The sequence below is a fragment of the Pelecanus crispus genome, chromosome Z (assembly GCF_030463565.1).
Source record: "Pelecanus crispus isolate bPelCri1 chromosome Z, bPelCri1.pri, whole genome shotgun sequence".
NCBI lineage: Eukaryota > Metazoa > Chordata > Aves > Pelecaniformes > Pelecanidae > Pelecanus > Pelecanus crispus.
Genome location: NC_134676.1, coordinates 46727623 through 46751277, shown reverse-complemented (window position 1 = coordinate 46751277; position 23655 = coordinate 46727623). Strand labels below are relative to the sequence as shown.

The window sequence follows — 23655 nt, the reverse complement described above, 5'->3', positions numbered from 1 at the left end:
TGAAGGTCTGACCCATATGTCTGACGTGATCATATATCTAGCCAAGGTGCAATTTGTACTAATTTGATTTGCACTCGTGTATTGAAAGCATTCCTCTTCCACATGCCCCCCCAAAACAAAACAAAGCTGTATTGCTGCAGTTTCCTGTTTTAACTTAGTTAAAGACCATGTACACCTCAGGGTACCAGTAGAGCCATTTGAGAAGAGACTGTACAGAGCTGCTTTTTTACCACAGTGCAGCTGCAGGTCTTTTTGCTGATACTGCTGAGCCATAGTAAAGTTGTGTGAGTGGCCCCAGCCCATTTCAGCACACATTGTAAGTTAAATCTAAGTATCTGCTGATATTGCATGGACTCAGACTAGGAGTCTCACTAATGGATTTAATTTTACTAATAGTGAAAAAGTTTCAAAAGGTATTTCAAGAGTTTATTAACAGCTGTTCTGAAATAACAAGCCTCTGTCAAGAACCTTATATTGCTTTCTGTAGTACTTCTGCTGGAAATCTGTAAGGCAGACCCTAAGGATTATTTGTGTTGGAAAGCAGTAAAATTTCATAAAGTAGAGCGCCCTGTGGAAAACCCTGGTAGAGACAAGGCATGTAGGTAGAGTTGAGGTTTTTTAAACTTTATTATATACCTGCTGCAGTTTATTATATACCTATTGTAGTTCTGCAGAACAATTTTTTCTTCCCCATGGTATGTGGTGGTCCAACTTTTTTTGTGTCAAGAAATAAACTGGGGTTGAGATCTTCCTGGCTTGGGCTATTTTGTGGTCATGGGCCCTTAAGTCTCCCCCCAGCAGTAGGTGCCCCCACTTTGCTCCACCCTTCAGCAGTGCATGTAAATCGGGGGCAGGGCAGGGAGTCCCAGCTCGGAGAGATGGTCCCTGCCTGCCAGGACGTCAGTGAGGGCTCAGCAAGCGGTACAACTGGGAACTATGTGTTTTCGACGTTGTTATAAGCTGGACAGAAAGAAAAAAGTTTCATTCATCCTCTTTTCTCCCTCGTTTGTTGCCGTGTGTGGTTTGAGGACTGCTGCATGCAACAGCCTTCATTGAGGGGCGTTGGAGCTCTTCCTTCTGCTCAAGCTTTCCTGGAGGCTTTCACGGGTATTCCAGGCTGCAGGAAAATGTACTGGGGAAATCATATTAGGTAAGGCTGCCTGAGCTGCCAGGGACCTTCTCTAGCCAAGGATGCTTTTCCTTTCAGCAGTGCTTTTTCTTTTTGATATCAGGCCAGGGAGCTGAAAGGAACAAATGTACATGGAACTCCGGGTGAAGTGAAGGCTAATGTTTTCCTCTTGCCTTTGCTGCTTTTTTAACTGCTGGCAACAACTTAGTTGTGGTAAAGAAATGTGCAGAAAGAGACATTTTTATCTGGTTGTCAACCTGCAAATGTATGGAATCCGTAGCTTTTTGGAAGCAAGCCCAATCAGTATGTTCTCTGCCCACCCACCTACACCCCCCCCCCCCCCACCTTTTCAAGTTTAACTTGAGATTTTTGATGTCTTCGAATTACTGCTGGCATAAAATATTTATAGTTTATATTATCAATGCTTGATAGCTCTATCAAGGAGCTTTCATTGAAAAAACTCCCTTCTCCTGCACTTCGTTTTGGTGTTTGTGTCTTATTAGTACAAATTTACTTCAGCTCTTTTTTTTTTGTAGAATTCTTTTCACAGTGACTCTGGTGTGGCAGGCTGTTCATTTAGGAAAAGGTAAGAAAAATGCCGTGTTGCCCCAGCCCCCCGCCCCGTGTTTCTCTTCTACATATACAGTATGCATTTCTTCATTACAAGATACCCTTCTCTTCCATATTTGCACTTCTTGTCAAGGCCGTGAAAAAGAAGGACATGGAGAAGATGTGAAAAGTCTCAATGTCACAACACAAAAGCAGCAACCCAAGAATGAAGGGACTATTATAAATGCTTTCAGTGACATGAATCAGAGTTACGAAAGCAGAAAGCAACAGAATTCCAGGGCATTGGTACCTTTCACTGGGATCACAGAGAGTAGGTAACATTTTTTTAAACAATGCCATAAAATTGTTTTTGAAAATATTAAATCATAGTAATGCTTTGACTGTTGTCCTGGAAGATTCCAGCCAGTTGGTCTTCTCTGGCCACTCATTTAAATTATTCCCACAGCCACTTAGGAAATGGTGATAAAAATTTAAGGTAGAACTGGGGATTTCTTACCTGCAAAAGGTGGTAACAGAAAACAATTATAGTGCTATAATTAATAAGGGGTTGGTCCCTTGAATCTGCAAAAATGTTTGTAAAATTTTATAAAATTCTCTTCGTTTTTTAAAAGTCACCATATTTCATGACCAATAATTATTTAATTTTTTAAAAAAAAAATTTGAGCCATCTGAAAGCAAATAACTAACAGCAAAAAAAACAAGGACAGACTTATGTTTCCTCCCACATATATAAAGTTTTAGATTGGTGCTCAGTCCCAAGAGTCTGAGAAAGGCTTGAGGGAGCATTCCTCTCCCCTCTCAAAACTCATCAACTCTTCCCAGTAACAAAGCCTCCTTTCTTCAAAAGTAAGTACCACTTCCAGGTAACAATGCCCCATTTCTTAGTGTGACTGAAACTTGCCTCCGTCAAAGTGAAATATTTCACTTGAATATATGCTGCTGCTGCTATGAGACTTGCCAGGCTTTGCTTCTTGACCGTCCTGTAATCCCTAGTAGTTTGCTTCTAATCCTTAACTAAACAAACTGGGCTTAACTGAACAAACACTCCTAACAGGCAGATAATTTTATTGTCTCTAAAGACAATAAAACTAGATATCTTTAAGATCCTTCGGCAACTGGAGAGACCTGAGAGAACAAGTGAGGAAAACGGGAGGTTTGGAGCCCTCAGGATGCTTGGTAACCTCTGTAATGTCTTGCAGGTAAAAAACTGAACAGACACTGCTGCCAAAATGGAGGGACGTGTATCCTAGGGACTTTCTGTGCCTGCCTAAAGCATTTCACTGGCAGATACTGTGAACATGATGAGCGGCAAAGGTAAAAAGGAGACCAAAACCAGAGAGAGTGAGCGAGCTGCTCTGGATGGTTATTTTCTGTGGTGGGATCAGGGATGTACCAAATATCTCCCTTGTCCTTGGCAGCAACTGCGGCAGCATTGCCCATGGCGCCTGGGTGCTGAAGGGCTGTTGGCTGTGTCGGTGCGGCTATGGTACTCTGAACTGTCTCTCAGAAATAATGCAAGATAACTGTGGTAAGAAATGGCATTACATCAACCATTTTTATCTTGTGGGTTACAGAATTGCCTTCTGCAAAGGTGGGGTACTCAGAGGATGCTGTATGTGCTCTATTTAGACTTCTGAAGTGGCCTGCTTTGCTTCAGAGAATGCATTAGTGAGACAGTAAATAATACTGTTGTTGCCTGTATAATAATACATCACATAAAATACTTTGAGATCTTTACAATCCTGTCCAGTACGAAACTTCCCTCCATTTTAATTGAAAATTCCAGGGATTAAATGTTTCTCTGTTCTGCAAAACCTGCACATATCTATGACTTCCCACTTAACTAGGACAGTTTGTACAACTAAACTACATCCAAGTATACAAAAATGTTTCTTAGATGAGGAAAGAGGAACAACAGTAGTGTAAACTGGTGTGGTAGAAGTAGAAATAAATATTACTCTAGAGAAACAAGTACTGAAAAATTTTGTGTTCTTGCACGAGCTACTTAACACATAAATGGCAGAAAACTAGTCTGAACCTTATTTTAAGATCTGTATCTTAATCTTCAAAATATTCTCATACAGAGTTCTAAGACTGAGCATACTCCACAAAAAATGTGGAGCCATAGTCCTGATCAGTGTAAAGTAGTAGCATCCAGTCTCCTCAAAAGCACTATATTACTTTAAGTCAAGTCTTTATACATCAGCCTGTGAAAAACCCTGTATAAAGGTTTGAGTATTTTTGAAAATGTTGTATCAGCTAGCATAAAAACTAAAAGGATTGCTTTACAGGTACTTATTTTCCATGGAGACTGGTTACTGAGATCCAGACTATTTTCAATAATCTGACTAATAAGAGTTTAATGTTATTTTATCTCCAGTGATAAAGTTAGTGCAAAATATTCTTGCCCTTCTCCATCCATGATGTCTCAGTCCTACCCTCTGCTGTAATATAGTTTCCTTCAGCTGTGCCAACATCACTGGTTAGCAGAGTAAGAAAACAACAGTCCTAAGTAGCTTCAAGATTCATTTGCACCCGAAGGAACTACCAGCCTCTTCTTTCCTGACCAGATTTCTATCTGAGTAACAGTGCATAGAAGTTGTAATTCCTGAGTTATACCACCGACTCGGAAGTAAATACAAATTTCAAAACTTGAGCCTCTTAGGTCCAGGATATGCTGTACTGTGTGATAAGCCCCCAAGTCCAAAGAAATGAAATGCAAAAGAAAGGTGACATCCCTATCTTTGCAACTATAGACAAAAAAAATAACAAAAAAGAACCCAAAACCACAAACCCAACCAAAACCAAGAACCCACCACCAAAACCATTTTTGCCTTGAGGTCCTCTGTATTGATTAATTATTTGTGGCACCCAACTTGCTCCTTAAACTCTTTTGAAGAGTTAAATGCTCAAGTTCCCTTGGGTGTTCCTCTTTCAGTCAGCCTTATTGTTTCCCATTACAGGAGCAAAAGACCTAACAGGCCAAGCCATGTTCAGTAAAAGCAGTCTACTACTTACTACTCTTGAGCTCATCTTAACAAAGGCAATAGAGGTGGCAGCGGAGAATCATCTGCTCATCCTCTGAGCAGGGACTCAGTGGCTTTCACATGCATGAGGGTATGGCTTTCTGCTTGTGCTAATACATGAAGTCCCTTCTTGTTAAAGGAAGGGTTAAAAGGCTACATGCAGACTTGAGTGCATACCTCTTGTGAAGATCTTGCTCTTGCTTTTGCTTGGTATTTACTTTTGATTATTCTGAGATTAATGCCTGCAAGAGCTGATAAGTGCTATCAGTTGCTCCTCAAACGATCATTGATGGGACATCTATTCACATCTCTCCCTTGAGAATAGCCTCTTTGATTGGCTTTAACAGCTGATACCTTTAACTTAAGTACCTGTGAGATGTCGGAGGACTTCCAAAGTATGTTGAAAATCCTTAGGGTTTAAAATGTACATATTTTACTCATTAACCATTTTATTTTCTTGATTTTTTTTTTTAGAACTGAAATCAGAAAAGGAGGAAATTACCAGGCTATATTCTAATGGGCTGAGATTACAGCAAACAGTGTTTGCACTCGCTTGCCTGCTCACCATCCTCCTGGAGCTCTGTTGTTGGCAGTTGTGAAACTGGACAAAGGGAAATATCTTACCATGAGTCGTACAACTTTTTTCTTCCATGAGCTACAGAAGACACTTCTACCTACATGTTGGAGGCAGATTATGATGTATTAATTAATGCTGAAATGCTTGTATTATTATAATTTCAGATTATATGAATGTGAAGTATTTATTATTATATTATTATTTTATTACTACTATCAATGTCTGATTCTAATGATTCTTTAGTTCTAAAATACTGTTCTTCCAGTGGAAGCAAAAAAAACCCAATATTCTATGCCTTAAGTATTGTAAATTAATTTCCTTTGTACACAGTACAACTATTTTAACAAATAAAGCTGATTTCATTTCTGAAGAGCTTTTATGTTTGGCTTTATTTAAACTTGAAAAGTCTTGTCTACCTTTTGTCATTGTATTGTATACTGTAACAAAACAGTAAGAAGAAGGCAGGGTAGAATGAACAATCTGAAATTTGAAGAGATAAGGGTTTTAAGGGTAAGTATATTTCAAACCCTAATATACAGAACTCTACAAGTTATATAGTCTTTCAGGTTTTATTGTTATTTATTATGGCTAAATTGTATATATGCATAATCTGAGGCAGGAAGCATATGTTTCTTAAGAACGTATAGCTGACACTTATTTGTCTTTTGGGGGTTTATTTTATTTCACATCCTAGAAATATGAGCTCTTTTCTTTTTAAAAGGACAGCAAAGAGCAACCTCTTTAAAACTTTTTCTATAGGAAACCTGTCTTGATTTATATACCATTTAAAAATGAGTATTTCTAGGCTGTAAAATAAATGTTTGGAATGTGTAACTGCATTTGTAATGCAAGTTTTTAAAACACCAAAAACATCTTTGTTTAAAAAAAAAATTGCAAGGAGAAGCCTAAAGTGTACCTTCATTCTTTGAATGTGGAGCTACCACATAGAAACAATAGGATTTGTAATTTTGTTGGCTTAAAAGACACCATTGATATATAAAATTCTTAATGACTTTAAAAAGTTCAATATATTTAATCCTTAAAATTTCTTTATTAATTTCTTTGGTGCCATAAACCAAGACAATAATCCAGTCATTAAGCAGACAAGGATGCATCACCAACAAATGACATAATATTGTGGATGTCTTTGAATCTACAACTATTCAGTGACAGACCCTTTTAGGGAGTCGTTCTGTAAAAACATATTGATGTTAAATACTGCAGATGATTCAGACTGCTCCTTTCCACACTCTAGACTTGAGTGGAAAGAATAAGGTTTCTCACTCCTCACAGAAGATACACTAGACCAGAAACAGTCCTTTTCTCCTTATTTATGTACCAGAAATTTCCACAGACTTTGGAAAGGAGGTACCAGCTTAGGACAATTCAATATCGAAGAGAACAGCTGGAGGAAAATAGTCATGCCTTTATTTATTGGATATTGAAATTGCAGGAATGCCATTGTGAAAACATCTTGGCTTGCCATAAAGCATACCTGAGAAGTCTGTAGATAATACAGCTTTTAATGTGCTTCAGATAGGCTTTACTTTTTGAGGGAAAGCAGCAAGATATGTGGAAGGTACATAGTACAGTAAAAATATGTCTGAAGTAATACTTTTTTTTTTCCCTACAGAAAACATACAGAGCCATAAAAGATTGCAATTAACAAAAAGAAAGAGTGGTCTAATACAGGTTTTACCACAGAGGAGATATTTCTGTTGCAATAACATCCACAGCAGATTTAGTCAGGAAAATCTGATCTGGAATAACTCCTTATGTAGATGAGCCTATGTGCCTGCAAGAGTCACCCTGATGGAGCTATACATTATTGGGTTGGTATGACTTTAAGAATTAGAGCAATTGAAAAGTCTAGCAAAGCAACATTTTCCTGCTGTAGCGAAACATCAGTCCAAGACATCTAATTAGAAGCAGCAAGGCACAGTTTTTACAGTTTCAAAGAATTGCATGGGGAACTTAGCTTGGTAAGAGATTCTAATTAATGTCGGTGTAAATCATTACTCACTCTGAATGCTAGGATTTGAAAATTTTCTCCTGTGTACCTAAAAGAAGTGATAGAAGGTTTTTGCTTGTTTGTTTTTAAGATAACAGTTCCTTTTCTCTCTCTCTGTTATGTCATTGCATTCTGTGTTACAGAAAATCTGAGAATTATTGCTTCAGGATTGTTTTACATCTACCATATTATGGCAAAACATATCCTCAGTGATGGATAGTAGTGGGAGATGTTTGTCTGGTCTTTGTGTCAGGGCTCTGGAAGTTGCCAGAAGGGAGCACAGAGTCTTGTCCTTGCATACATCTGAAGCAGAGGCAGTGAGTTGAGTTTGAGGAGAAACCGGTATCTCCTTAAGTTAAAGAAAAAAAGAAGAGGAAAAAAAAAAAGAAAAAGTATTCAGAAGCTGTCCCATGCATAGTCTCACTCACAAATAAAAATATAACTAAGAAGGAAGAAAACAGAAAGCACTGAGGAACAAAGGAAAACACACAGACACAATCTTTGCTTAGGTTAAAACGGTCTCCGCTTTTATCTCTCTCCAGCTGTTTGCAAGAACAGATAAAAGAAAGCATTATTTTCCTCCCCTGCTACCATGTAGGCCTGGCCAATCTTCTAACACTGCAATTACAGGCACTTTGGTAAGGTTTGTTTATAGCAAACAGCAATGCTTACTCCCCAGCCTTATGCTAACTCTTTAAGGGCCATTCCGTCAAACATGGCACGTCCCAGCAAAATAGACATCTGTTGCCGCAAGTTCATGCATGTGCCCTCTCTATATGCAGCCACGTTTGGGCAGGGGGAAGACCCTCAAAGAGAAATATTTATCAAATACTTCACAGGCCCCAGAGCCGTTAAACCTTTCGCTCCTCACAGTTGACTCCAAAACTAAAACAAATGGTGCAGCCTGCGACTGGCCTCTGTGGCTTCACCCCTGCAATTCCTCCAGCTTCCACCACTCCTTGGGGCATGCTGCTGATAAGGACCCCAGACTGGGGGAGCAGTGTGGTGGTGGGGGGCTGCCTCCCCTGCAGCCAGAGCCCCCAGAGCTGGAGCTCCCCAGCCCGGCACACGTCTGCAGGGGGTTGCTGCCATCTGCTCTTAACATGCTGCCCATTTAAAGGAAGAAATTGGTTTTGCATAAAGGCCATCTAGTGCACCAAGATTTCCTCATATAAACCTGAAAAACTAACTTTCTGGCACTAAATTCTGAGAAAGTGTCACTCATTCAGCTCTTTGAGTATCTGATGATTATCTCTCAAGGTGACTTTATTCCTAGCAGGGAGAGATGAATTTCTGTTGTCCCTGAGAAGAGTTAATGGTGCCCATAGAAGCCAATAGCCTTTCCTCACCTGTAACTGTGAAAAAGGCCTTTTTTTCCCAGTCAGCCAAAACAGAATAAGAAATAATTTCCCACATTTGTTTATCCAGAGTTGTGGTTTTTTAATTGGCATATTTAAGATTGCTAAGGTCTATCCCCACGCATTTCATTATTCGTCTTTCGTTGACTCCTAACAGTGTGTCAGCAGGCTACATGTCTGGATCATTACACCCACCAGTTTCATGTGCCTGAGCAAGCATATAGCAGCTTTATATTTTGGCTTCTGTTTATTGGAAGGGTGATATAGTGCAGCAGGCTGGCTCATGTACTGAACAACCCTGTGCACTGCAAGTTATAGATGTATGTCTTATGGAGGCTTATCTAGTCACCCTGCAATCATCGCCCGTAATTCACTCCCTGGCTCACCTTTTTACAGCACAGTCATGTATGAGAGTGGGAGACTTAACGACAACCGAGCAGCTATATACTTGCACTCTGCAAAAATACCCAAGTGTCATGAGTACTCCTTGTGATTGCAAAGCACATTCTTGGTCAGAAAAGACATTAAAACATGTAATTCCTGCCACATTCGGCTGATCAACCTTGCCCTTGGCTGATGCTGCTGTGAGAGTGACTTCTTGTTAGGGGCATGAAGTTGCCATATGCCACTGGAATAAAACCAGATGCCTTATGCATGTTGGGCCTAGCATTTGTCTTCAGGTACATGCTGGCACAGCAACAGCTTTCATTAGCAGCTGTCTTCATCTGCTGGAGCCCAACCACATCTTTACAACACTACAATTTATAAACCAGCCTGCGAGGCTTCAGTTCAGATATTATTTGTATGATAATGTCTGGATGAAATGCTGGGAATGTACCACCAGGACAGAAGCACTGGTAAAAGCTCAAAAGCAAACAGCCAGAAAGGCATCAACATTATAGTCCCACTAGTTAGAGAAGACACATTTTCCTGGCTGAGCCTCCTTGCAGCTGGTGCCCTGGACTCAGAAGATCTCTTTTTCTGCCAGACAAGATGTTCTCTGAACTTCACATGTTGTCTGGGACATATCTGGTCGCCTTTCACTAGGCACAGAGACTTGTGAGCAGAAAAATACATACAACCTATGAGGCCCCAAGTCACAAGACTGGGTCTGGCAGAATTATTGGAGACATGTTCAATCCATCTATGCATAGTTTGCTGTCATCAGACAGCACAACAGTGCTGAACATTAACTTCCTTTATAGGCATGGCACATAATATCCTGCATCTCTTACTAGCAGCATGTCTTTTGCCCCTTCTCTTCAATATGATTCTTGTATCTGCCCGCTAAACAGAAAGCTTTATGTGACTCATCCTGCTCATAAAGCACTTCAAAAGGTTTTAACTAAGAGGAAATCTCATATATAGACCAATGGAACAGACAGTTCTGTCTCCTGTACTGACAGAAACTGTCTAGTCAAATTCTAGAAAGTTTGGGGGGGGGCGGGGCAGAAGTTGTGCTTCCTGTTTTCTTATTGCCATGATTATATCTGTCCAAAAAGTAGAAAGGAATACCATGAAAAATTTAATTAAAGAAGAAGAAGTGGTACAATGTCAGAAAGACAATATTTGCAAGAGCATCTTTAAACAGAAAAAGCAGAGAGTCAGGATCAAAAAGAATAGGTGTCAAAGACCCTTCCCACCTGACTTTGTACATGAGCTCTTCTGAAGACTGTTTCTTGGGCCAAAAAGCTTAAAAAAAGAAGGAAGATCAACAAACCTGCCAAGTCACATGCTTTACATGTCAGCTGTGTTCTTTCTGTCACAACATTGTGCTCCTTCACCTCAAACCTGTATAATGCAGCACCAGTAACAAAGCTGCTTCTTGTACAAGAAAATCCCAACTGGAAAACAAAGTGTCAGTAAACATTGTCTTTAGCTTTGAAGGTAGATTGTGAAGGCCATGTGATGCTGAAAATGAATTGAACTCTGTTTTCCTGTCTGCTGTGCTGGTGTTGGTTTACTAAATTTAGTCAATAGCATTAATGATGCATATTGGTAACACAGCTGGAAATTCCCTATTGCTTTTAACATCGGTCTTCGAGGAAACAAGAAATCTAGGAGTGTGCTCCCTCCTCTCTCTCCCTTCCACTGTTCTTCAGAGGCTATATCCCAGCTCTGTCTGTGTGGACATGTAAGTAGCAACTCAGGGGAAAGACAGACTTGTGCAGAAATGCTGTGCAGTACAACATCTCCAGCAGTGCAATAACATGCAACAAAAGCTGATTCAGCACATTCCTATGCTGTGTTCTCCTTTTATCTGAGCACATCCTCTTAGTGAAATGCCTGCCATGAGTCATGCTAACAAAAAACAACTGCAAAAGTTCAACAGTAAGACATCAGTGCTAAAATATATGTAGGCCAACCTCCAGTCCAACAGCTCCAACAGGGAATCATCTATGCAGGTCGAACTAGGTAGCAAATGTGAATTCCAGGTGCAAAGTATATGCCCAATGCTGCACCTTTCTCAAATAGTTTGAGGTGATAACAAGACCACAAAGACGTGTGTCTACTGTCCCCTTTGTACTGGTATCAGGCACAGCCATGCTGTCAGCCAGGTCCGCTAACTTATCCATTAAAAATTTTCTTTTCTGATTTTGTTGGCCTAGTTTCCAGCTAGACCATCTTTACTGACACAGGGGTGTGGCAGACACATGCAGCAAAGGTGAAGGGGAGCCCACAGTTAGACAAGCCAAAACTGTTTACATAATCACCACTTTAATGCTAATGGCTTAGTTAGAAAGTTTGTAGGTCCTATTTTCAAAAGAGGACAGCAACCAGCAATGCAGAGACAATGGAAAGAATCATAGAATCATAGAATCATAGAATCATCTAGGTTGGAAAAGACCTTTAAGATCATCCAGTCCAACCATTAACCTACACTACCAAGCCCACTCTAGACTAATCAAGGGTAGACCAGACTAAACCATATCCCGAAGTGCCACATCTACCCGTTTTTTAAACGCCTACTAAAGAACTACATGTTAATGAGCAGAAAATCTGCTCATGAATTCCCATTACAGTGTATAAGCAGTACAACATCCTAAGGGGACAAGAGAAAAATATAATTATGTATTTGGCAGTCATGACACCATTAATAGAACGTTACATGCCATTTTGTCATCTTCACTTTGTAAAGGATACTGAAATTTTTAGAAGTTCCAGGAAAAAAAAACAAACATAGGCATCATTTAAGATATGAAAATATACACTACAATGAAAAGTGTAGCAAGCTCAGTCCATTATGTAGGCAAGAATAACCATAAATTGATCCCCCATAGGATCACATGGGAAGATACTCAGTCCCGTTACTTTGTTGAACTGACAAAGCCATTTTCACTGTTTTACACAGAGGTGCCCCAATGCAGCCGGTGTACCTTTCACCAGGAGACAAAGATGCTGTTCATTACCAGTGCTAAAAATTTAGATTCATCCAGTATTTGCAGAGAGGCTGCTTATTAAAAGTCTACCAAGCCAATGAACTGGCAGTGTTACATGCATGTTGGTGTGTGCGCATACGTGCCCAGTGAACAAAGGCAATTCTGGAGCAGGCTTTGATGCCACAATCACTGAAGGTGCTACAAGTGAAGAAAAAGAAAGCCCAAAGACACGGTGCAAAGAAGATGAGACATTATAAGCAATCTGTGCACTGATTCATTGCAAATAATAACATCAAAAGCCATGAAGCAAGTAAAATAATGGTGTCAAAACATGGCTATATTATTAGTAGAGTGCCTACAAGCCCTGACCAAGATTGAGATTTTGCTGTGCTAGGCACTGTACAAGTGCATAGGAAGAATGAACTGCCCTCAGCAACTGACAAAAACTGATGGATTATTTTCTGATAGTTAATAAAGTATCTGTCACCCCAGAGTCTGGCTCCATACTCCAAGGCAAAACCCTTAGTATGCACACACTCCTACTTCAGTCATATTTTTATCAGCCCAGTTGGTTTTGCTATTTATTTTCCATCTTCTCTGTACTGCTCCTAGATCACAACACCAGCACAGGCGCTACTAACCAGGAGATGGCATCATTAGAAGTTGCAGTCAGATGGAAGTGTGAGACTGATACAGCACTAATGAATGACTTCCTGAGCCTCACACTACTGATAAAACCTAACATACCCAAAGCAAACCACAGCGAGTGTTTGAATGCAAGGTGTCAGTTTTTTAAAAGTAATTTTCAAAAGAGGAAGCTGCTATTATCTGCTACTTTGGCTACAAACCGTATCTCTCCCTGTCTGTACTAAGGCTGAGGATACTGTCAGCACTTAACAAAGGCTGTTCTTACTTTTACTGTAGAATCAATGAGAGACAGTTTTTCCTAGACAATTAAGAGAAAGAAAATCTTAGGCTGGTAAAAGGAAAATACAATTATATAAAGGTTATCCCAGAACTATAGTTATGGGCAATAATACATCTTTTTTTTCAAGTGTTTTTCATATCACCATTCCACTCATGTTAAATCAAATTTGCAGCAAGCAAATAAGCATGATCCGACCTACTGCAGGAATGAGGAGTGATTCTTGTATCACTGTGCAAAGACTTACAGAAAGTGAAATAATTACCTTTAATCTTACTGTTCTATCAAAGAGACCAAGGAACCCACTTGCTGGGTTAAGTGTGTCAGAAAGACAAATTATACCAGCCCTGTGTGCATGGATTCTGAGGTGCTGAATACTAATTTTAAAGGAATTTTATCAGATAGCCAGATGAAAAGAAGTAACAGGGACTTGTTACTTTTCAAGAGTATATGCTTTGCCTGGCTGTTGGCAATTAAAGTTTGACAGCGTGCCAAGATACACATATAAAATACTTGTTTTCAAAAATCACAATTTTGTGATTTTGGAGTATTTTTTAGAGTGGAGGTAGAGAATAGACTATTGTATTTTGATAATATCATTTAGGAACACCATAAATAAGTACATGATGATAGGTTAATTAAAGCACTTCACAGAACTCAGCCTTATAGATTGATGTTAAAGAGGAAAATGTGTCAGTGCGTGAAATAACATTCCCAAGAGATAAATTAGTTATCTGCTGCATTTATTGTTTTTCCTTAATACTCTCATGCACTGACCTTGATATTCTGCATCTGTGATTATCTTAGCTACAATAAAAATATTTCTTTAATAATTCAAAATATACTGAAACAGGTACTGTGTTATATGCTGCCTGGTCTCCTTTACTGTCTTATTCTGCTCCTGAATACTGATAAGAACAGCTGCTAGGCAAACTAAAGGGTTGCTCTAACCTTAGAAGAAGCTATGGGTAAACAGCTCTGCCTGTGATAATATTCTCAGGAATTAAGTGTAAAGAGAGATTCGTACTTTTGTTATGCAGTACACACACTTTAGTATGTGTACTCCAAATCACAGAAACATTAAGGTCAGGAAAAATTGTATGGTGCTCTGGACAGTGAACTGCCTTCTTTTAATGGCTTGAGGACAAGTGTATGGTGGATGCCCATTTTCCAACTTCATACAAAATCCTTACAGGTACAGCTAGGCTAACACCACACCTGTGTGGCCATTAAACAAAAGGCCGTAAAAAAACAGGTATGTATCTCTTCTGCCAAGAGTCTTCCATGTATTGATATAATACTGTCTCATTACCTGTTCATTCCCTGCCAAAATCTACCTGCAAACCCATATACATTCCGCAAGTGTTACTCCTTCATTTCCAAATAGCACAGTCAACTCATCCTCACTTTCAAAATATAAACTTGTTTTCTGTCCAAAATGCTTCTAGCTGGCACATGGAGCAGACAAGCTCTCATGGATCTGTGGAGGATCATCTCCCACAGAGACCACCCTCTACTACAACTTCAGTTTAAACTCAAAAGATCTGAGATCTAATTTCTACCCCTTCTGTGGATGTCATTTACCTGGACTTTAGCAAAGCCTTTGACACCGTCTCCCATAATATTCTCCTTGGGAAGCTGGCAGCTCATGGCTTGGACGGGCGTAGTCTTTGCTGGGTAAAAAACTGGTTGGGTGGCCGAGCCCAGAGAGTAGTGGTAAATGGAGTTAAGTCCAGTTGGCAGCCGGTCATGAGCGGTGTTCCCCAGGGCTCTGTTGTGGGGCCAGCCTTGTTTAATATCTTTATCAATGATCTGGATAGGGGATCAAGTGCACCCTCAGTAAGTTTGCAGATGACACCAAGTTGGGTGGGAGTGTCAATCTGCTGGAGGGTAGGATGGCCCTGCAGAGGGACCTGGACAGGCTGGACCGATGGGCTGAGGCCAATTGCATGAGGTTTAACAAGGCCAAGTGCCGGGTCCTGCACTTCGGGCACAACAACCCCATGCAATGCTATAGGCTTGGGGAAGAGTGGCTGGAAAGCTGCCTGGCTGAAAAGGACCTGGGGGTGTTGGTCGACAGCCGGCTGAACATGAGGCAGCAGTGTGCCCAGGTGGCCAAGAAGGCCAACAGCATCCTGGCTTGTATCAGGAATAGTGTGGCCAGCAGGAGCAGGGAGGTGATTGTCCCCCTGTACTCGGCACTGGTGAGGCCACACCTGGAATACTGTGTCCAGTTTTGGGCCCCTCAATACAAGAAGGACATTGAGGTGCTGGAGCGTGTCCAGAGAAGGGCAACAAGGCTGGCGAAGGGTCTGGAGCACAGGTCTTATGAGGAGCGGCTGAGAGAACTGGGGTTGTTTAGTCTGGAGAAGAGGAGGCTGAGGGGAGACCTTATTGCTCTCTACAACTCCCTGAAAGGAGGTTGTAGTGAGGTGGGTGTTGGTCTCTTCTCCCAAGTAGTTAATGATAGGACGAGAGGAAATGGGCTCAAGCTGTGCCAGGGGAAGTTTAGGTTGGATATTAGGAAAAATTTCTTCACGGAAAGGGTAGTCAAGCATTGGAATAGGCTGCCCAGAGAGGTGGTGGAGTCACCATCCCTGGAAGTGTTCAAAAAACATGTAGACGTGGCACTTTGGGACATGGTTTAGTCTAGTCTACCCTTGATTGGTTTACTGTAGATTTGGTAGTGTAGGTTAATGGTTGGACTGGATGATCTTAAAGGTCTTTTCCAACCCAAACAATTCTATGATTCTATGATTTTATAAGAAAAGGCACCAAGAAAAGCCAAGGGAGCTGAGTTTCAGGGACAGCCTGAAGATAAGGTAGGCAAATATCAGCTCCAATAGCCAGCTGATCAAACAGGAAATCTGAATACTTCTTTTAAGGGCAGGTCTAAGGCGCAATGTAGGAAAGAAGAAACGCAGGAGCAGTAACATACTTCAAAGGCTAGTAAATTATACTCCCCATCCTTAATGTCACCAACAGAAACATAACAGGAAGGGATTTTCCAGCTATGGCTGATTATTGCAACAGATGATTTTATGGATAGTTGGTAGAATTTCATTTTTGTTGAAGGGTCTATGTTTTTCCCTACACTGGCTTACAGCACATTTCTTTGGTCCCCTTTTTATTCTCCATGAGCACTTGTGATTCAGGCAGGAATAACAATCCAGAATCTATGACTAGTAATGTTTTTTAATCATTTTTGCAGTCACCTGGTTAAAGAATAATCCTGAATTTCTTCAGCATAACCGGCTGTACAGCAACCACAAGCGTGGAAATCCATTCTACAAGATGGAACTGGAAAGGAGAGGCCAGTTTCCCCACAGTACATGATGAACTAACTCCTGGAGCTACCCTTCCTGTTGGTTAGTGAGGTTCAAGAACACTGAGATATGTACAAAATGCATGGGAACATATCATGGGGACAGATGTGAAGTCACAGGACATGTGTGACTTGAAGAAGGAGTCATTAACATGAGCATTAGATTTGCACATTTCATATAACCTTACATGTTTTGCCTTGGTCCACATAGTCACCTAGTGCAACTAGTTACAGAAGCAGCTCAAAGACCCAGCCTCACACAGCTGTTAGTAGATGTCCTTGAAAATAAATGGTCAACTCCTTTAAAGTTTTCAAAAAATTAATTTAGAAATAGTGTCAGGACCACTGGAAGACACCTGCAAATGATGAACATCAACAAGATCTATTTTTGTGATGAGGATCACATATGTCTCTCAACTGCCTACACAAGATCGTGAATATGAAGTCAAATGGGGGAGTTACAAGGGATTCAAGATGCATTCTCAGTGTTGGCAGCCTTCTTGCCAGGATCAGAGGAGCCATTGACATTGATTTCATGGGGCTTACATTATATTGAAGGAGGTTACTATTTCAGGCCTATTTATTTTATAAGGCAATTGCTTTACATAGTTACCTTAACACTGGCATGTAAGGGGGAGTTTTTGCACTCTCTGCTTCAATGGTCTCCTTTGTCCATGTGGCTTTTCCTTTTCAGAGGTGCTAAGCACTCATGACTCATCAAAGTGTGTTCTGGTTGCTGACCCCAAGGCCCCAAGAATATCTACATGACTTGTGGCACAGTTTGAAAAAAGAGCAGATGTTCAGACCAAGATAACAGGAGGACAACCCAATTAAGAACTTCTCAGAGATGTCCACACTTTCAGGTCTTTACCCTACTAGTCCAAAGCTCTCAAATGAGTGCACTTCCACTACAAACTTCCACAGTCATCCAATGCCCTCATCCATGAGGCACCTCCCTGACAAGAAAGTCAGAGCCTGATTCATCCCTGATTTCCCTTCTTGAAAGTTAAAATGTATAGCATTAATTGTATTCAAAACCAGAAGACAACCAATGCATAATACAGTCGACTAGGGGTAGGTTCTCTTTTCACACTACAATAGGCAGCTTCCCAGAAGAGACTGATATCATAGATTTGTATGTATATGCACAACATAATGGCTAGAAACTTTGAGCAGTCTATAGAGAGAACTGGAGAGATGGCAAAAAAGATGATTTGCTTTGAACATGAAACAGAGCAGGAAACATCTTCTTTGCTTAGTGGCGAAGTCCAGTGGGAACTATGTTGTCCTGATCAGAAGTGACAATGACATGAACACTGACAAGAATAGTCTTCCCTTCAAGACAAACAATTTCTAAACACAGGTAGAAAGGGAACAGTATATTGCCTCCTGCTACTTATATATCTTGTTTCAGATATAAATAATCTGTCTATACCCAGAAGTTTCCAATTATGCTGGTTCATTTAATGAAGTTACTAATTCTTCTGCAAACCTAGCAGAAAAAGGTTGTCCTTATCCTCTGTTGTCAGATGGAGTGATAGAGTCATAGAATCATACAATCAGACTCATAGAATAGTTCGGGTTGGAAGGGACCTTTCAAGGTCATCTAGTCCAACCCCCTTGCTCAAAGCCCCATCCAACCTGACCTTGAATGTTTCCAGGGATGGGGCATCCACCACCTCTCTGGGCAACCTGTCCCAGTGTTTCACCACCCTCATCATAAAAAATTGCTTCCTTATATCTAGTCTGAATCTACCCTGGTTTGGTTGAAAACAATTACTCCTTGTCCTATCGCAACAGGCCCTGCTAAAAACTGCGTCCCCGTGTTTCTTATAAGCCCCTTTAAGTATTGAAAGGCTGCAATAAGATCTCCCTGCAGCCTTCTCTTCTCCAGCCTGAACAACGCCAACTCTCTCAGCCTTTCCTCATAAAAGGATCGTTTTTGTGGCCCTCCTCTGGATATGCTCCAACAGATCCATGTCTTCCCTCTACTGAGGACTCCCAACATCGATGCAGTACTCCAGGTGGGGTCTCATGAGAGTGAAGTTGAGACAGAATCACCCCCCTCAACCTGCTGGCCATGCTTCTTTTGGTGCAGCCCAGGATACGGTTGGCTTTCTGTGCTGCGAACACGCATTGCCAGCTCCTGTCCAGTTTTTCATCCAGCAGTACCCCCAAGTCCTTATCCTCAGGCTGCTCTCTTCATCCCCCAGCCTGTACTGATGCCAGGGGTTGCCCTGAACCCAGTGTAGGACCTTGCCTGCTCCAGCATGGGGTCACAGCCTCCTTGAGGCATCCATTGGCTCCAGCATGGGGTCCTCCACAGGCTGCAGGTGGATATCTGCTCCACCATGGACCTCCATGGGCTGTAGGGGGACAGCCTGCCTCACCATGGTCTTCACCATGGGCTGCAGGGGAACCTCTGCTCCAGTGCCTGGAGCACATCCTCCCCCTCCTTCTTCAACTGACCTTGGTGTCTGCAGAGTCATTCCTTGCATATTCTCACTCCTCACTCCAGCTGCAGTTTGTGTCCCAATGGTTTTTTTGTTTGTTTCCCCTTCTTAAATAAGTTATCACAGAGGCAGTACCACTGTCGTTGATTGGCTCAGCCTTGGCCAGTGGCAGGTCTGTCTCGGACCAGGCTGGCATTGGCTCTATCAGGCATGGTGTCCTAGTTTTGGCTGGGATAGAGTTAATTTTCTTCCTAGTAGCTGCCATAGTGCTGTGGTTTGGATTTAGGATGAGAAGAATGTTGATAACACACTGATGTTTTTAGTTGTTGCTAAGTACTGCTTGTGCTAGTCAAGGACTTTTCAGCTTCCCATGCTCTGCCAGGTGCACAAGAAACTGGGAGGAGGCACAGCCAGGATAGTTGATCCAAACTGACCAAAGGGCTATTCCATACCATATGACGTCATGCTCAGTATATGAGCTGGGGGGAGTTGGCCGGGGAGCAGCGATCGCTGCTTGGGAACTGTCTGGGTATCAGTCAGTGGGTAGTGAGCAATCGCATTGTGCATCCCTTGCTTTGTATATTATTATTACTATTATTATTATATTGTTATTATTACTACTACTACTACTATTTTACTTTATTTCAACTATTAATCTGTTCTTATCTCATCCCAGGAGTTTTTCTCACTCTTACTCCTCCGATTCTCTCCCCCATCCCACTGGGGCAGGGGGAGTGAGCAAGGGGCTGTGTGGTGCTTAGTTGCTGGCTGGGGCTAAACCACAACACACGGGCGAAGCTTGTAGCAGCTTCTCACAGAAGCCACCGTTGTAGCCCCCTTGCTACCAAAACTTTGCCACGCAAACCCAATACACTACCCTTTTTAAAAGTGGGTGCAATGTTTCCCTTTTTCCAGTCACCAGGGACTTCACCTGACTGCCATGACTTTTCAAATATCATGGAGAGTGGCTTGGCAACTACATCAGCCAATTCCCTCAGGACTCTGGGGTGCATCTCATCAGGTCCCATAGACTTATGTACACTCAGGTTCTTCAGGTGGTCTCGAACCTGATCTTCTCTTACAGTGGGAGGGACTTTGCTCCCTCACTCCCTGTCTTGAGATCCATCTACTTGAGAGGTGTGGGAAGAGAAGTTACCAGTGAAGACTGAGGCAAAAATGTTGCTGAGTACCTCAGACTTCTCCTTGTCCATTGTTAATATTTTGCCAGTCGTGTTCATCAGGAATGGGAACCATCCAGATTTGTACCTAAAGTAATAAACAGCAGACTGGTCTCTTCTGTCAAAGGTATTCTTGGCCCACCTTCTGGTGGCTTTACCCTATATCTCAACTGCATGCTTCAGCCATCAAGACTTAACCACCACTACGCAGAGAGCAAGGTGCTCAGCTGCAGAGTAGCATCGCAAGAGGGGAAAAAATGCAGGCCAGGAGCAGGGCATTTAATGACCATGACCCGTTTCTCTCCACTAAAACTTTTGTGTACACGATGAACTGGAAGGGAGACAAGATGATAGCCCAGGGAGCAGGGCTCAAACAAGTGCAGGGATGTACTTTGAGAACACCCCTACACACTGAAGAACTGTGAAGGTTGTGAAGAATTTTCTGAGCCTATTCAATCTTGTATTCAATTTCCTGCAAAAAGACTTTTTAAATGCCTGATCACCTAAGATTATTTTCTGGATAATTCAGCTCCAGAGCAACTTTAGCATAAGTCAGGCTTATACTGAAGAACTTTTGCCCTCAAGATAAAGACATTGGGTAATATATTTTGTGAAGGTTCTCGTGGTACTTTTTAGGGATAAAATGGCTCCTTACATGAATTTGATTGATGTGTTTGACACATTAATCATTTTAAAATTTCATCAGCAATCCATGTGTACACAACAGGCAAGGAAAGAATTTATTCTGTTCCTGTTCAGAAAAATGTTCTTAGTCAATACAATATATAATTTCCTTTTTTTATTCCATTTGAAGTCACTGTAGTCCTCTTTTAACAGCTGTGGACAAAAGTCTCAACTCTTGGTACATAATATTAGGCATTTAAATCCATACTTATGAAGTGGTCTAAGTGGTGTAATTTGCCATAGTGCTCACACTTAAAACTACTTATCATCTATACTAATTTGCATTAGCTATATGCACTAAAGCAAAGGAAAAGGAACAGAAAAACATTTCTATTTGCTTTCATCCTTCCTTCAAGTTTGGCTGTTTCACAGCTGACAGATATGTGTCTCCAAACTGTTCACATAGCAGTTCTTGCAACTAAACTAGCAGAGCTTTTGCAGTGCTCAGGATGCCAATGTCTGCTACCATGTAATGACCTGGGCTACTCCCTGCTCTTTTGTAAATACATGATCTTAATCTGCCGTGACTTAAATTTTACTTAACACATACCTGGTACCTTTGTAATCTTGGCAACAATCTTTGCTCACTGAGGATTGTTTTAGTCAGAGACTTTTATAATGGTAACATTTAAGGGCTAATAGTCAGTTTGGGTCTCAGTGTTTACAAGACACATGTTGGTGACAACCTTTCACATCTGACATTACTTTTCATTACTGGATTGAGTGCAAGAGTTAAAATCAGATTTCTTTCCAGGAAGCACACGTAAGAAGCAGAATGGGCCCTCAGATTTCACCTTCGTGTTCTCCTAAGTCTCAGGCCAAGCAGAATAAAGCCTGGGCTGTCTTTTTAATGCTAACTGATACAGTCTTAACAAGAGCCAAGAAGCAGCAAAACACAGTCTGCTTCTCAGTTCAGTTAATTAGCTGTAGTAAAGCACTGTAGTGCAGCACAGAGGTGCCCTAAGATGCAATGCAGCTACATCCCTTCTCTCTGATACAGGAAAGTGAATACATCTAAGTACATCTATTCTTGGTACTAAATTGAGTTTTAGTTGAGTTAAAACTGGGGTTCAGCTGGGGTACAGCAGGGGTACAGCTACACCACCCCTGAAGTATTTACACAGGGACTCCAACCAAAAATTTATTCATGACCATGAGTTTTACTTTTAGAAGGAAATAGGGATGTATAGGGACCTTAATCATCCTTCTTCTTACCTTACCTTCTTCCCAAGTAAAATTGTTCAAACTCATCCAAAGATGATCTTGGGGAAGACTTGAGCTTCCATAAAGAAAACAGTGAAGTAGTATTTGCCTCTGTCACAGGTACAGAAGGGCCAGACACTTAAGTTCTGGTAAGCATTAAAAGAAGATAAAAAGCCATGCAATTAATATGCTGCCTTAAATCTCTACTTCCCTATCACCAGAGTATCTGTCATCATCCCATGGAAATTAATGCCGATAGCAAAGTCTCTGTGGATATTCATTAATTTTCTAGCAGCAAGTTTGAAGTCTCCAACAGCTCCAGTTCATGCTGTTTATCTAACTGAAGCACCTAAAATTTGGCTATATAGGAAGTATAATGCTATAAAAAGACACAGAAGATTGCATTATCCCACTGAGATACTGTTCTCTCTCCATGGTTTGTACAGGGGTAGAACAACCCCAACCCCCGCTCAAACAGCATGTGCACTGGAGCACTCTCTGCATTGGCTGATTTTAACAGAGGATCAAACACCTCTTTCCTGCACTCATTAAATTGATGCCTGAGGGTGTCTAGAGCAATTGAGTTCCTACCTCCAGTGCCATGGTAAGATGGAAAAACATCCAGGCCAAATTTGCAGGGAAATTCAACACATCATGATAGAAGCCTTTCTGGACAGGTCCCTGTAGAAGTTCATTTGATGTGGACTTTAACATAGTTTCAAACACATGGAAATGCTGAGAGAGAGCAGGTGACACCAGCAGCCTTTTCCTTTCTTTGTAGCAGAATTCCCCCCTGCAGTGCAAGGAGCCAGGCTAATTACACTTCCATGGGAAAGCATCTGTGTATCTAGCAGCTCCAGCGGGTAAATTTCAGCCTGATGCAATTTAAACTGCTTGAAAACTTTACATTCCTGGAAAAACAAAATCACAAAAAAGCTGCAGGCAGGCAACTAACAAGAGCATTACTAAAAGGTAGTAGTGGATCTTACATATCTAATTTTTCTGGTCTATGTCACAAAGGCAATATCACGATTGCAATAAACACTAAACGACCTCTATAAATGTTTCAGATGTCATGTAAGTGGTGTCAATAAGAAGTTTAATTCAGCTAATAAAACTTGTCAGGTCTTCAATCTGCTGCTTTACTGACCTTGCGATTGTCCTATAAAAGGCAGTATAAAGAAAACAATTGTGTGTCATAGGCATGGATGATGTGATGTATGCACCATCCAGAATGCACTCAGGGGAAAAATCCAGTGTAGATAAAAGGTATTCTTGTGAGTAAAGTAGAATTCCATTTCCTACTTGATCCTGATTTTTTTCTGTTATTTAAACCAGTCCCTGCTGCTTTCTCACTGCCCAATCCAAGGCTCAGCCCAAGAGAGGAAAAAAGAGTTTGAAAACCTCAGTGAAATGAATTGACCTGTTCAGCTGTCCAGTAATGACAATTTTTCCCTTATACTTTAATCCAACACTCAGTGTCATATCCAGCAGGCAGGGCTAGAAACTTCTAAGCAGACTTGTTTTCTCCAGATGCACTTTTGGAGGTGCCAACACAGCATAGCAGGGTGCAAATCAATACGTGTGCAGTGGGATAACAGGGAAACACTGGTCCTCTGCACAGATGCATGGCATCAGCTGCAGGACAGTCCATTGAGGAGCCTCCTGCCTGCTGTCTGACTCTGGAGTACTAGACCCATTAAAGGACCCAGTCTCATGGTTTTCAAATGCACATTTTTAAAAACTCACACTGTAAATATTTACAGAAGCATCAAAACCCGTTAACAACCAACTTTCATGGGAAGATAAAAAACTAAACTGACCAGGCTCTTACCT

General features: G+C 41.2%; 1 protein-coding gene across 1 annotated transcript; it reads left to right on the top strand.

Annotated features, from left to right (window-relative positions):
* The first annotated feature begins 1037 nt into the window (after window positions 1-1037).
* Window positions 1038-5324, top strand: LOC104027522 (cryptic protein). The gene is made up of 6 exons (XM_075727046.1): window positions 1038-1150; window positions 1666-1715; window positions 1833-2009; window positions 2899-3013; window positions 3118-3227; window positions 5200-5324. Exons 1-6 carry the CDS (start codon window positions 1038-1040, stop codon window positions 5322-5324), a joined length of 690 nt encoding a protein of 229 aa, XP_075583161.1.
* Window positions 5325-23655: the final 18331 nt, after the last annotated feature.

Bases quoted from the DNA above. Each gene is read 5' to 3' on its own strand.
- LOC104027522 (XM_075727046.1), top strand. From the start codon at position 1,038: ATGCAACAGCCTTCATTGAGGGGCGTTGGAGCTCTTCCTTCTGCTCAA. The intron at 3,014-3,117 runs GTAAAAAGGAGA...TGTCCTTGGCAG, and splicing joins GAACATGATGAGCGGCAAAG to CAACTGCGGCAGCATTGCCC. The intron at 3,228-5,199 runs GTAAGAAATGGC...TTTTTTTTTTAG, and splicing joins AATAATGCAAGATAACTGTG to AACTGAAATCAGAAAAGGAG.